General features: G+C 39.1%; 2 protein-coding genes across 3 annotated transcripts in view; one reads left to right on the plus strand and one right to left on the minus strand.

Moving 5' to 3' along the window:
• Positions 1-757, minus strand: part of LOC143294587 (myrosinase 1-like) — a 16,960-nt gene extending 16,203 nt beyond the window's left edge. Inside the window, exon 1 of the mRNA XM_076605962.1 lies at positions 518-757. Coding sequence (XP_076462077.1) covers positions 518-701 — 184 coding nt within the window. The 5' untranslated portion in view covers positions 702-757. The remainder of the gene's footprint in view (positions 1-517) is intronic.
• Positions 758-3,113: 2,356 nt separating this feature from the next.
• LOC143294884 (uncharacterized) lies at positions 3,114-12,896 on the plus strand. 2 transcript variants are annotated; one of them, XM_076606404.1, is made up of 5 exons: positions 3,114-3,461; positions 5,598-5,758; positions 6,805-7,092; positions 8,265-8,441; positions 9,665-12,896. In XM_076606404.1, the coding sequence occupies exons 1-5, from the start codon at positions 3,202-3,204 to the stop codon at positions 9,838-9,840; spliced, it is 1,062 nt and encodes a 353-aa protein (XP_076462519.1). In that variant the 5' UTR covers positions 3,114-3,201; the 3' UTR covers positions 9,841-12,896. The 2 variants fall into 2 exon arrangements, with proteins under 2 accessions (XP_076462519.1, XP_076462520.1); XM_076606405.1 differs by having other exon boundaries at positions 6,805-7,086.
• Positions 12,897-13,640: the final 744 nt, after the last annotated feature.

A 13,640-nucleotide genomic window follows, 5' to 3' on the forward strand; every position in this document is an offset into this window, starting at 1 on the left:
ATTGACGGGGGGGGGGGGAGGTTTTCTTAGAAAGAGTGGTCATGAATGTTTTATGTAACTTGTAATATTTTTCTTTCATGTAAAACGCCCTGAGCTCTTAGAGAGAAATGGCGCTATATAAATGTACATTATTATTATTATTGTTATATATATATATATATATAGAGAGAGAGAGAGAGAGAGAGAGAGAGATTTAAATGTGTATGATAGTCAGTCGTGTCCGACTATAACCATCAGAACAGCAGAGGAGGCAACTGCTGTCCCAACTATCTGGGCTAAGAATTTGATTACAGTGGAGAGTGTCTTGCCCAAGATACCTACCCACTCTCTCGGCCATGAGGGTTTTAGGACCGTGGCATTGGGATGGTTGCCAAAGGCCACCTAGTCCCCAAGGCTGCAGCCCTAAGAGCCAGTGCAATCGTGCCTTCTAGTTTGAGAGTCATATTGTCCTTCACAAAAGACAGCTATAAATGACCTCCCACTGCAAATAAATCGTGGAAATTTGAACCCAACTCACCATCTTCGTTCCATGCACCTTCTGTCTGGTAAGCTGAAGTGGCCACCCCCCACGTAAAATTGTCCGGGAACATAAAATCACGAGGGTGGCGGAACGGCAAGTCTTCCCCCTGTCTGCCTTCAACTGACGCCACGATGATGACGCAAAACACAAGACAACTGGTGACCAAACCGAACATCATCATTAGACCTGGGTGAGATACAATTATTAGATGCCAGGCATAAGGTGCGGGGTGCTGGCAATTTGTTCGTTTGAATTTTCACCCGTTGGTGCTGTTATTATCTGTTCACTGGTCTGATGTGACGAATGAACAGCAGCGAGTTACAACCACTGACCTTGATTTTAACTCACTCAGTACGGCCAGTCCTCTCTTCTCCTCTACATTAAAAGCAGAACAAGCTGTTACATCAGAACAAGTCACGTGTTTGCTTGGACACGTTTCTTTTTCAGTGCTCCGACAACAATGCCAAGCCCCCCCCCCTCCTCCCCACTCCCCTCCCTTCCCCTCCCCTAAAATTGACGACTCTCAACACATGGCGACAGAAGTTACGCACAACTGAATTCTCTGACATCTGCCACCTTTTCAGTTGAATAGTTCTTCCCCTGCCATTGATTTTCAGAACTGATGATTTCTATGTAATAATAATGACAATAATCATGATGATAGAAATGATAATAATATCATTTATTTTCAGTCTAATATCATCATCTTAGATGAACAGATTATGAATAAATAAACGAAACATCTGTGAACTTCTGATTTTCAAATTGTTTACTGTAACGGCTTGTTCAAAAGTGGAACGAGAAATGAAATTCTGGCCGAAGTTTGATAACGTCTGTGAGTGGTTGAGTTGAGCCTGATAGGTCATGGGACAGGAACAGATAAGAAACATTTCGGTGGCAATCCCAGCTTGATTCGGGATCTGGGGATTTCTTTAGATATAATTTTTCCCCATTAGTAAATAGCTGAGGAAGGAGAGGGGGTCAAATATCAAATTAGGCTAAAATGTTACGCAAAGCAAAGGGGTTTGTTAGGGGGAATAGAGCACGTTAGATAACTGTTCGTTATTTGTGAAAGTAGCTTATACGTCCTGTTCTATGTTTCTTTGTAGCTGTGGTTTTCAGTATGTGTGCGTGTGGGAGCAAGGGGTATTTGTATGTCTCTATGTGTGTCTTGTACACACACACACACACACACACACACACACACACACACACACACACACACACACACACAGTGCACAACTTTTGTCTCTCAGTATAGTGTCATTGATGCAAAGTAAAAACAAAATACGACATAACAAAACTGAGGACAACAAAGACACAGCTGTGTTCTGCAGCTTTTCAAGTGTGACTATATAATTATCTGTTCACACACACACACACACACACACACACACACACACACACACACACACACACGCACACACGCACGTTTTTATACAAAAATGTATGCTTGCATGTATGTATTTATGTAGCTGTCTGTCCGGGTCGACCTGTCTGTCTGTCTGTCTGTCTGTTTATGCTTGTACGTGTTTGAGTTTTAGGCCTTATAAATATGGAAATTATACATGCAGCAGATCGATTTGACGAACGTCGTTTCATTCGCGTAATATCTGGGTTTTTTTTGGGTGTTTTTGTCTTTCTTTCTTTTCTTTTTTTTTCTTTTTTTTTTCGTCTTGTGTGTTTGTGCGCGCGCGCGTGTAGTTTATGTGGTGGTGGTGGTCTCTTTTAGTTCCCAGTCGACAAGTTTTGCTACCGGGCAGCACCCTATGCAGCAACGGAGCCCTTGATGCAGAAGTGACGATGCGCATCGCCAAGGCCAGCTCCACCTTTGACAGACTCAACAACAGGCTGTGGAACAACAAAGGCATCAGGCTCAGCACCAGTGATCAAAACCTACAGCCGGAGCTGTTGTGCTGACCCGGCACCTTGTTGTACTGCTGTGAAACATGGCCGACGTATCGCCGTCACATTCAACAACTTGAGCAGTTTCACCAGAGATGCCTACGAAATATCCTCGGCATAAAGTGGCAAGACAGGGTCTCCAACCTCCAGGTCCTAGAGAGGAGCGGCCTGCCCAGCATCCGGAAAGCCTGCCGATCCAGTGCCAGCTACGCTGGACAGACAGCAGGATCCCGAAGATACTATTGTATGGCCAGCTGAAGGAAGGCCACCGCGAACTTGGAAGACCCTGCAAGCGCTTCAAGGACACCTTGAAGACAAACCCCAAAGCCTGTGACATAGACATCGGTTCCTGGCAAACTGATGCCCTTGACCGCTCTCGCTGGTGGATGATGTGCTCTAGTGGCATAAAGACGTTTGAAAACAAGTGAACGCTGGCCATTAAGGAGAAGCGTGAGCGAAGGAAGCAGGGCTCAGCTTCTGGAGACGTTTTCCCTTGCAACACCTGTAGGAAATGCTGCGCATCCAGAATCGGCCTCTTCTCACATATGAGGACACACACCGACAGATAAGCCTGCCTGCCTGCTCATCCGTCGGTCCGACGGGAGACTCCATCATGGGAAACAACTCTTGGTATAATACAAGAATCGTGTTTATGGTTCGTTCCCTTGAATCGCTTGAACATCTCTTTCTGGACGAGGCTGCGATCATTGGGGTCGGTCTCCGCGCGTCTTCTAGCAACCAAAAGAAAGGAAAAGAAAGATTTTTTTTTTCAAAAGATGATCTCGTTCGTTGGGCTGGTAGCTTTAGGGTTGTATTTTGTAATGGTTTATAGATCGCATAAGTTTACGGAGACAAGGTATGTGTGGGGAAGAACGCCAGCTACTTTAGCGATATTGTTAAAAATTCTGGTGAGAATCATTCGCCGACGACAGGGTGAAATCTACCGTGTCGATGGAGAAAAGGAAAGATGGACTGATGAGAACGACGCCCAGATCGCACCATCTCGTGATGAAGTCGTCATTATCAGCGGTTACAGGTATCTGTGCTACGGGAAGAAGAAAATAACAAAGTTTACTCCCCTCTCCCTACCTTTCATTTCCTGTCTAAAACAAATCAGTCATTCTGAGAGACAGGTAATTAACCTGGCGTGTTTTCTCCTTCTCCAAGTCGAGTTGCTACAGTCTACATGCAAATTTAATCGTTACCTGGAGTTATGCGGTTTTGTTGTTGTGTGTGTGTGTGTGTGTGTGTGTGTGTGTTTTAGCCAGCATGGGACAGATCGCTGGCACCCATGGTTTATGGGTAAAAAAAATAATATTATACTTTTTAGACAATAAACATCTTGCAGTAGCATTTAAAATTCATTTTACAGCTTTTGGGTGTTTAAGTTTGGGAATAGGGGTTGACTGGGACAGGGGGTGATTGAGAGACATGTTAATCAAGATTCCATACATCAGATCTCGATTTGGGTTGTTAGGGGTTTGTTTTGTCCTGTAATCTCATTCATGGGACATGTGAAAACTAATTTAAAATCTGAACAGCCAGCTGCCTTTGGTTTTAAGGGTACACTTATGTGTTTGCAACCATCAATGACTTTCAGAATCATCAAACCCTTTCCTGTTGCTGCATTATTCCCTACACCCATTATAGAATCTGTGAACTCAGGGCAAACAGGAGAAAGGAAAGAAAATTGTGCACATATAGCTGTCTGTCTATCCAGTAGTCTTGTAGACTGGGTGGGCACCACACAATTAGCAACCAGCATCCTCCATCCTTCGCGGTTGTCTGTCCTGACTGTCTCACTCAGGGTTAGACCTGTCCACTCGCAATCTGAGATGTTGTCATCCCATCTCATCTTCTATCTGCCTCTTCTCTTTGTTCCCAGCACTGTTCTGTTCAGGAAGGCCTTGGCCAGCCCTGATGAACACGTGATGTGGCCATACCACTTCAGTTTCCTTTTCTTCACAGTGGTCAGTAGATCATCATGTGGCCCAATAGCTTGTTTGACTCTTACACGCACTTTATTATTTGTGAAGTGGTCCCTGTATTTGATGCCAAGGATCTTCCACAAGCTTCTCATCTCAGTGGCCTGTATCATATTCTCTAGTTTGGCTGTCAAGGTCAATGTCTCGCAGGCATATAGAAATGACAAGGGAGCACATCATGTCTTTTCTTTGAGGTGAGTGTAATGCTGCTTTCATTCCAGTTGGGCCTCAGTTTCGTCTGCGCTGTTGTTGTCTGAGCTCTGGAGAATATTTCTGGCATGGATTCTACCTTTGAAACGATTGCACCAAGATACTTGAAGCTTTGAATGGTTTCCAGTTTTTCACTATTGATTTTAAGATTGGTGCTGATGCCATTAGAGTTGTCAGTAATCAGTTTGGTCTCCTTTCCACTGATCTCCATGTCACAAGCTGCAGATGTTTTGTCAAGGCATTCTGCCAAGTTCACGAGCTCTTCTTCATTCCCTGCCAGTCCATCAATGTCATCAGCTAAACGTTTGTATATTTTCCGTAATTATTCTCATTCTCAATCAATGTGGATTAATGTATAATTTAGTAGTTGATTTTGTAGGTTCAAAGAGAATAAAATCCCTTGTCTGTCTTTTAAATGTAAAACTCCAACGTCAGTTTTATTCTGAATGATGACTAAACTGAATGCATGTATAAGATACAAATGCATTTTATGTATGCAGAGTTACACCCAATTATTCTGCATGATCATTTTAGTTTGTTTGTTGGGTTTTGTTAAAATGGCTTAGCACTCAGCTTATATCAGATATTGACATAATCTTTCAATTGGGCAACAGCAGAGAGAGAGCTGTTTTATCAATGGTTTCTCCTCTGCAGTGGGAATTAATTTACAGCTTAGTCTTTTGTAAAGGACTATGACTCTCAAACTAGGAGGTAAGATTACGCTAGCTCTTCGTGATGCAGCCTTGGGGGTGAGTTGGCTTTTGTGGACCATCTGAACACCGGCTGTATAAAGTTCTCCTGGCATAGAAAGTGGGGATGCAACTTGGGCAAGATTCATTTACAATCAAATTTTAGCCCAGATAGTTGGGACAGCAATTGCCATCTCTGACCTTCTGATGGTCATAGTCAACTGTCATTCAAACAAAACTGAGTTTTTAAAAAAAAAAAAGAATTACAAATGCATTTTATGTGTGCAGAGTGACAAGTGACATGGTTGCCCACTATAAAACAGTGTGTGGTGGTACAAAGAAAGACATGGAGGGAGATGGAGCAATCCCTCTGTGTTTTCCAGATTGTCTCTTCGTGCATAACCTTCTGCTGCTTGTCTGTAAGCCATCGTTTAAGCTCAGCCCCCTAGGTGAGAAAGGCCCTTGGATATTTTTATTTGTTTCTTGTTGTTGTTTAGTATGATACCTGTGCTGCGTCTCTGCTTATTGTCACTTCTCTCATTCTGTCCTGTGTGCACATGTGCTTGTGTGTAGTGTGTGTGTATCAAAGAGAGGGGGAGGTAAAGAGAAGATTTCAGTTGCTTACTATTCATTGTTAGTCTTTTTCATCGTTATCTTATGTGTTGTTTAGAGTCACATTTTGTTTACTTTCTCACTAATAATTCTTTATTGTGTTTATTCCCTGTATATTTCTCTGATTTTTCATTCTTTATTTTTGTATACCCCAAGACTGGTTGGGAAAAAGCATACATTTTCATATCTCAATATCCTGACAAAATGAAACTTCATATTATTTGTTTTCATTTTTGGCTTTAATTGTAACTCTTTCTTGTCTGGATTATATATACATGTATCAGTCACCCTCCTTCACAAAAGAGCTCTGAATACATCTCTCCACTTTTGCGATAAAGCTTAAGATGAGCCCTCTCAGGGTGGTGGGTTCTGTTGTTGTTGTTTTTTAATCAAACCTGCCATTCAACAATTTATGATCATTGTATAGAAGTATTTCTCATTCCAAAATTGTTTCTTAAACTATATGTTATTTTATATTATGTTTGTGTGTGTACATGTGTGTGGAGGGGAAAGGGGGTTGTGGATGTGTAATGAATTCATCTACTGAAATATAGTACTTTTGCTTGTGTATTTAGCTTTACATGTGTTGCTTTTTATCTTTGTATCCATTCTTTGTCATTTTTGTGTGCGTTGAACTGGGCTGTTGGCTGAGAGTGGGGTGAGTGACAAGCCTGTTGATGCACAATTAATTTCCAGACAGGTGAATAAAGATGTATTGTAATAGAACAGAAAGTCATTGATTCTTATTTTGTGACTGTATAGATTTTTTTTTTTTACAAGGGGTTAGGATGATCTCTTGTTGAAGTTGAATGGAAGAATGTTAAAGGTAGCCACTCTTGATTTAATTGGTTTCTGCACCTTGTGTATGTATTTGTGTTTCCAGGTCTGATCCACATTGGGCAGACTATTGAACGACACAGCAATCTTGAACAGCTCCTGTGTGGCCCTTGCTTACTGGAGGTTCGAACCACAGCCTATCGCCGGGTGTCAAAGGGGGTGGAAGTTGACATCAGTGTGTGTGTGGTTCCTGCGGCCACAGGGCTGCCTGTGTGGTCAGGGGTGGCCACTTTGTTGTCTCGTTCCCGGCAGGTACAACAAAGCAGGGGTGGGACTGCATCGTCCACCATGCAGCAGAGTACTGGTGATTGTGACTGGGACCAGCGAGGTACAGGTATTTTATTGCGTCGTATGGTTTCCATATTGCGTTCTTTGTAGTATTGTTCGTTCTCTAGTTTAACTTCTTTTCATTATCATTAATGATATTAGATGAGGATAGGGGGGTAAAAACTGCTTGGGAGAGAAAAAGTCCATGTTCATTGCATTGTGGTGCATTGTGTTGTAATGTATTGTTGTAGTGCACGTAAAAAGAACCCATGGCTACGAAAGGGTTGTCCCTGGCAAAATTATGAGAAGAATGGAGCTGCATGAGGGAGAGCAGCTTGGATTTCACACTGATAGATCTGCTGTGACACAAAGTAATTCAAAATACAGTTCTATTGTACTGTACTGTGGTATACTGTACTGTACTATTTTTTGTGTGATGTGGTGTGGTGATAAAGATGTATTGATATGTGTACAGTGTTCGTGTGTAAACCACATTGTGTGTGTGTGCATGTATGCACAAGTTGTATGAACAATATATATATATATATATAATGTATTAAAGAGAGAGAGAGAGATGTGTATATATATATAGATATAGATAGATATATGTATATCTGTATATCTATCTATACATATGTATTATCTGTATATATTATAATCATATGGGACGTAGTTATGCCTTTGTGTAGAAACATTTTCTCAAGGGAAAGAGGGGAGTGTATCTCCTCTATCAGTTTGCATGTGTGTATTGTCATTTGAGCTTCCCCATTGTATGTTACATGTATGTGCTTCACACTTAAAATCGATAATGATGATAAATAGTATATATAATGTAGCACTGAATCTTGTACAGAGACAAAGCGCTTTCACTCACAGCTTTCACATGCATACAGAACTTTGAACCCCAGGAATTAAAGTCAAAACTTATGTATACGAACAGATAAAAGGCAAGAGAAGTATGGATGGAAGCAGGGAGGTGAGAGAGGGTCTTTCTGGCGAAAGGCCAGACTTAAAAGAGCTTAGTGAGGGATTTGTTGGAACAACAAAGGTGGATTGTTTTTAGTTTTAGGTACAGAGAAAGAGCAGCGGAGTGTTTGAATCACGGAACACAGAAAGAGTGGTTCTGATCGTAGGTGTGAGATGGGATGTGGAGGAGGGGGCAGTCACTGGGGCAGATTTATTTATGCATTTGTGACAGAGAGTGCTGATCTTGCTTATACACATGCCATTTTTTTCCAGACAACGTTTCCAGTCAGCAGATAGAGGCAGCAGGAAACACTGGAGTGAAATATGCTGGCGTCTCAGGGGACTGGAACCCACACCACCTGTACCGTTGGACTGCTTGGTTGCTGGGTTATCGGGCTCCCATCGCTCACGGACTGTGGACATTGGCTAAAGCCGTGGCCCTTGTCTCAGGTGAGGAAGATGATACCAAGGTGTGAACTGTTACTGTTAGTACTTCTTTACCCAAGTTTTTATGTGATAATGTTAGTGTCAGTGTGAGTGTGTGAATTATGAGTGTGTGTGTGTCTGTGTGTGTCTCTGTTGTGGTGTTTTTTTTAGTGGTTTTTTGTTTGTTTGTTTGTTTATTTTCTTATTGTTCAGGATTGATTGATTTGATATGTGCATAACTTGTATGTATTAATTCTTTCCTTGACACATGATCTCACTGAGGTTGTTTTGTTGGTTGTTGTTTTTTTTTTTAATTAAATAGTAAGAAAGCGGATTTTTATTATGGGTGATATGAGATATTTGTTAGATGTGTTAAGTTACAATCTGATCATTGAAAAAATTAAATGGACTCCATTTGTTTCATATGGAAATATTTCTAACATGACATGGATTCTGACTGCTCTGACTGAAGTTGTTTCTGACAGGCACATGTATCTTTAACTTCTTGCTTTTTAATTAGAACAGTCTGTTCTGGTAAATCATGAAAACAATTGTCAGTGTCTTACAGAATTATTTTTCTTTCTTTTGTTTAGCTTTCTATTTCATTGTGAATTTAATTTATTAAAAAATACAATTGTTTTTGTTGTTCTTTTAATCCAAGCCATATATCTTTATATTTGAAGATAAATCGATGAAATATGCATTTATAATGTAATAGTTTACACTGTAAGGATATGATTTTGTTTGTGACTGTATGTGTGTGAGCATGGGTCTGTGGTTTTATTTATTTATATCTTTCCATTTTAGGTGATTTTAGAAGTGAGAAAAGGCTTTGTGTATGTGTTTGTGTGTGAACATGTACTTATACATGTGTAGGTAATATAGTGTGTGAATGAGAGAGAGAGATTGATTTTTATTTATGATATGAAATACCACAGTAAAAAAAAAAATCTACCTTTATTCTATTCTTGAATTTTTCTTAGAGAAGAATATGAACATTACATACCAAAAACTTTGTTTAGTTTGCAGTGTGTATACGACAGTCCACCTAAAATTTAAAATGGATACTTTGCTTCCATAGTAAATACTTTGCTTCCTTACTTTGCATTTAATCTTCTCTGTGTTTGCTTCCATAGTAAATACTTTGCGTCCTTACTTTGCATTTAATCTTCACTGTGTTTGCTTCCATAGTAAATACTTTGCTTCCTTACTTTGCATTTAATCTTCTCTGTGTTCTGATTTTGCAGATACTGCAGACAGTGATGATCTGTCACATTTCACTAAAGTGGAATGCAGATTTAAGCGTCCACTCTTTCTGCCAGGTACTGCCATTTTGCAGCACTACACAGATGGCAGTGCTATCAAGTTCCAAGTCATAGACTCCAAGACTCAAGTACCACATCTCGTTGGCACTCTCACATAGCTTGACAGAGGCATAGAACATGACTGATGAAATGCAAGCTAGAATTGGATGCAATGGATAAATCACTGTTATTGTTTGTTCTCATTATGGGTAGTGCTGACTCCACAGAATATCTTCTTCTTTTTTTTCCTCATTGTGTGTCGAATGTTGATAGTGTTGCACTGGTTGAGAAGAAAAGAACCTACTTTGTAAGAGGAAAAATACAATGAATACCATTTGCTGTTTTCTGAAGGAAAAAAAAGTTATTGACACAGAAATCATTCTTCTCTGTTTTATGTATTTATCTTTGATTGAATATATTTTGCCAGGAAAAAGAATGACTTGTTCTTTTGTTTGATTAATGCTTATTTGCTTGCTTGGACTTTTTTTCTTCATTTTTTACTTTTAGTTTTCACATCACTCATTATCTTCAGATGGCGTGCATATAAGTTGCATGTGTGTCATGTATCAGTGTCCTCAGTGGGTACATAAAACTCCTTGCCTTGCCTTACCTTGATATATATGTAAGGTTGAAAATTTTGTTAAAAGTGCAATGCTTGAGATGCAAAATAATAGTGCAATGCATAAAACATGGCAATATGAGAGGATGAAGATATTTGTTGGATTGAATGACTTGCATGATATTAGTTTGTCAGTGCTGTTGTGTTGATGCTGCCTAGTACATAGTGCCCACCTCCCTCTTTTCTCTCTCATAGCATTGGGTAAATTTTCAACCTCTTACCAACAAGTTGGGTTGACGCTGGAAGATTGAAAATTGGGCATAGACTCAAAAATGTCAATTTTGCTCATTTACAAATTTAGTTGTTTTCACAAATTTGAAAACAAACCAAGAAAAAAAATCATTTAATGATAATAAATCCAGTAGGTGAATGGACTTTGCATTATCAAACAACTTATTACTTACTGAAAGTACTGAAATCACTGGTACAGAAATAACTGACATTTTCTTCTCTCACATGATTATACCCATGTTCCAGGGTACCTGTTTACTGCCCTCTTGCAAGGGGAGGGAACTGGATTATATGAGTGTTGGATGGGTGAATCACATAATGCAGTCTATTATAAATCACACTCTGTAAAAAGAAATTATAACTGAAGCAAAAAGCACATAGTGCTTTTACTTTTAGTAAGGGTTGTAAGCAGTTTTCTTGTTTTGTTTTTGTCTTTTAGATTTGTTGGGAGGAGTGGATTTTTTGTATGTTGGTATGGTTGTTGTTTTTTGGGAGGTTTGTTGGGTTTTTTTATCGTTTTTTTGTTTTTGTTTTTTGTTTTGCTGCTGTTGTTTTCATGATGTTAAATATGAACTATATACAGAATCTAATTAGAACCTGCCAGCATTGAAATGAGTTTTTTTGTTTTTGTTTTTTGTTTTGCTGCTGTTGTTTTCATGATGTTAAATATGAACTATATACAGAATCTAATTAGAACCTGCCAGCATTGAAATGAAGTGCAGAGCTGCAGGGGGAAAAGAAGATAACTTGTCACTTGTCTCACCTTTCAAGACGCAGCTGTCTCACCTCTGTTAGCATCATAGGAAGTGAAGGATATGAAAAATTGAGTTATATATAATCAGTGAGAATTTTTTGTGCATTGACTTCACTGAAATATTCCAATTATTGTTTATTCCAAGTGTCCAGGAATAATCTAATATGCCTCTGTGCTGTACTGTAAAATGACTGTGATCACAGAATTCACATCCATGTTTTGCAGTCAGATCATATACATTTTGTATTGTTCTGTATGCTGTTAAAGGATACTGTGCTTTTTTGGCTTTTTTTTTTTTCACGATGTTGAAGGAAAGGAACATTGGCAATGTTCAAATGATTTTTTTATTATTTAACTGAGCATCAAGATTTATAAGCTATTCACCGGTGATGTGTGTGTATTTACATGTGTGTGTTCCATGTCCTTTTTTTCTTAGACCAAGTTAGTGTGCTTGTGTTTGTGTGTTTATGTGCTCACTTGCATCTGTTATACTTTATTAGCCTTGAATAAAATATAGGAATCACACAATATTTGAAAGCAGTTTCACACAAGTAAAAAGTAAATTTGGAGTGGCGGCCAAGTCAATAAAGCACCAACTGGAAAACAATTTTGGTGCAGGGATTGATCACACAAGGACCACATTTTTACTGGCTTTCAACTTGTTGTGTGTGGATCATCTATTTTTGTGAATGTAAGAGAACTGATGGCATCAAGGTAGTTGTCTCTGGAAAAATACTGCACTTTGGCAATATGCTATGCAACAGGAGAGACCAAATCTCATACTGAGAAATACATTCTTGCAAGAAAGTAACGCAATGCAATAAATGCAATAGAACTATTGAACTCATGTGGTCAAAATCATTATAAATCATTTGTGCAATTGCTTATTTAATTACACATACTTAACCGTGACCCAACTAGTGCAGACTCCGGCAGGGGTCTCACATTCCTGTCCTGTGCAAACTACTATCCGCCTATGCGGAGCAGACGAAACTACGGCCGATAACCTCCCGGAAGTAGGTAACCATTCACAAAAATAGATGATCCACACACAACAAGTTGAAAGCTAGTAAAAATGTGGTCCTTGTGTGATCAATCCCGACAAGGCCTTTTACCCGCTTGAAGTGGGGAAGAAAAAGAGAGTCCCCACGTATGTCTGTTGCATTTTTCAACATTGAGTGCGCAGTGCCTAAAAAAATCAGAAAATATGTAAATGAGTTTTGTTTTTAAGTTTTCACAATGAATATCAAGATAATTCTTAAATGTATTAATAACTCGATCCTGCCTCTCGGCAGTGCTCGGGCCGATCTTGTCTATCACTTTATCCGTCAACACACAACTGACAACCGAACGTCGGTCCTCTCGCTTAATTTGTTTTATGAAATCCTTGTATTTCAACTTTTTTCATCTGTTTTTTTTGGGGGGGGTTTCTTTTTGTTTGTTTTTTTTAATGAAATTCATGTATCCCAGCATTTTGAATCTATGGATTTGTATTTTTTAGAACAGATTAAAGCTGAAACAAAAAGAAATCTGTCACTGTCTCATCTGTTGGATATGGTACAGTGCAGTAGTTGTCATGTGTATGAACTGATGATAATAGTAGTGTGTGTGTGTGTGAGTGAGCATTTCTGCTGAGTCAGTGTGTGTGCTTGTGAATCAACAGTGAACTGTTTTTCTTTTATTTTGGCAACATTTAAAAGAGAAAAAAATAAGGTAATTGGAAAACTGAATCAAACAGGACCTACATTTTTCAATGCATGTATTGTAAAAGCAATATCCTAAATACTGACAAAATTTTGCTTCAATAAATCACTTCAAATTAGGAGAATGCTCATCTTGTTCATAACACATCTGTTGGATATGGTACAGTGCAGTAGTTGTCATGTGTATGAACTGATGATAATAGTAGTGTGTGTGTGTGTGAGTGAGCATTTCTGCTGAGTCAGTGTGTGTGCTTGTGAATCACCAGATCAACAGTGAACTGTTTTTCTTTTATTTTGGCAACATTTAAAAGAGAAAAAAATAAGGTAATTGGAAAACTGAATCAAACAGGACCTACATTTTTCAATGCATGTATTGTAAAAGCAATATCCTAAATACTGACAAAATTTTGCTTCAATAAATCACTTCAAATTAGGAGAATGCTCATCTTGTTCATAACACATCTGTTGGATATGGTACAGTGCAGTTGTTGTCATGTGTATGAACTGATGATAATAGTAGTGTGTGTGTGTGTGAGTGAGCATTTCTGCTGAGTCAGTGTGTGTGCTTGTGAATCAACAGTGAACTGTTTTTCTTTTATTTTGGCAACATTT

This window comes from Babylonia areolata, chromosome 20, assembly GCF_041734735.1.
Source record: "Babylonia areolata isolate BAREFJ2019XMU chromosome 20, ASM4173473v1, whole genome shotgun sequence".
Classification (NCBI taxonomy): Eukaryota; Metazoa; Mollusca; class Gastropoda; order Neogastropoda; family Buccinidae; genus Babylonia; species Babylonia areolata.

Coding starts and splice junctions, on each gene's coding strand:
- LOC143294884 (XM_076606404.1), top strand. CDS start 3,202: ATGATCTCGTTCGTTGGGCTGGTAGCTTTAGGGTTGTATTTTGTAATG. Junction 7,093..8,264: donor CTGGGACCAGCGAGGTACAG/GTATTTTATTGC, acceptor ATTTTTTTCCAG/ACAACGTTTCCAGTCAGCAG. Junction 8,442..9,664: donor AGCCGTGGCCCTTGTCTCAG/GTGAGGAAGATG, acceptor CTGATTTTGCAG/ATACTGCAGACAGTGATGAT.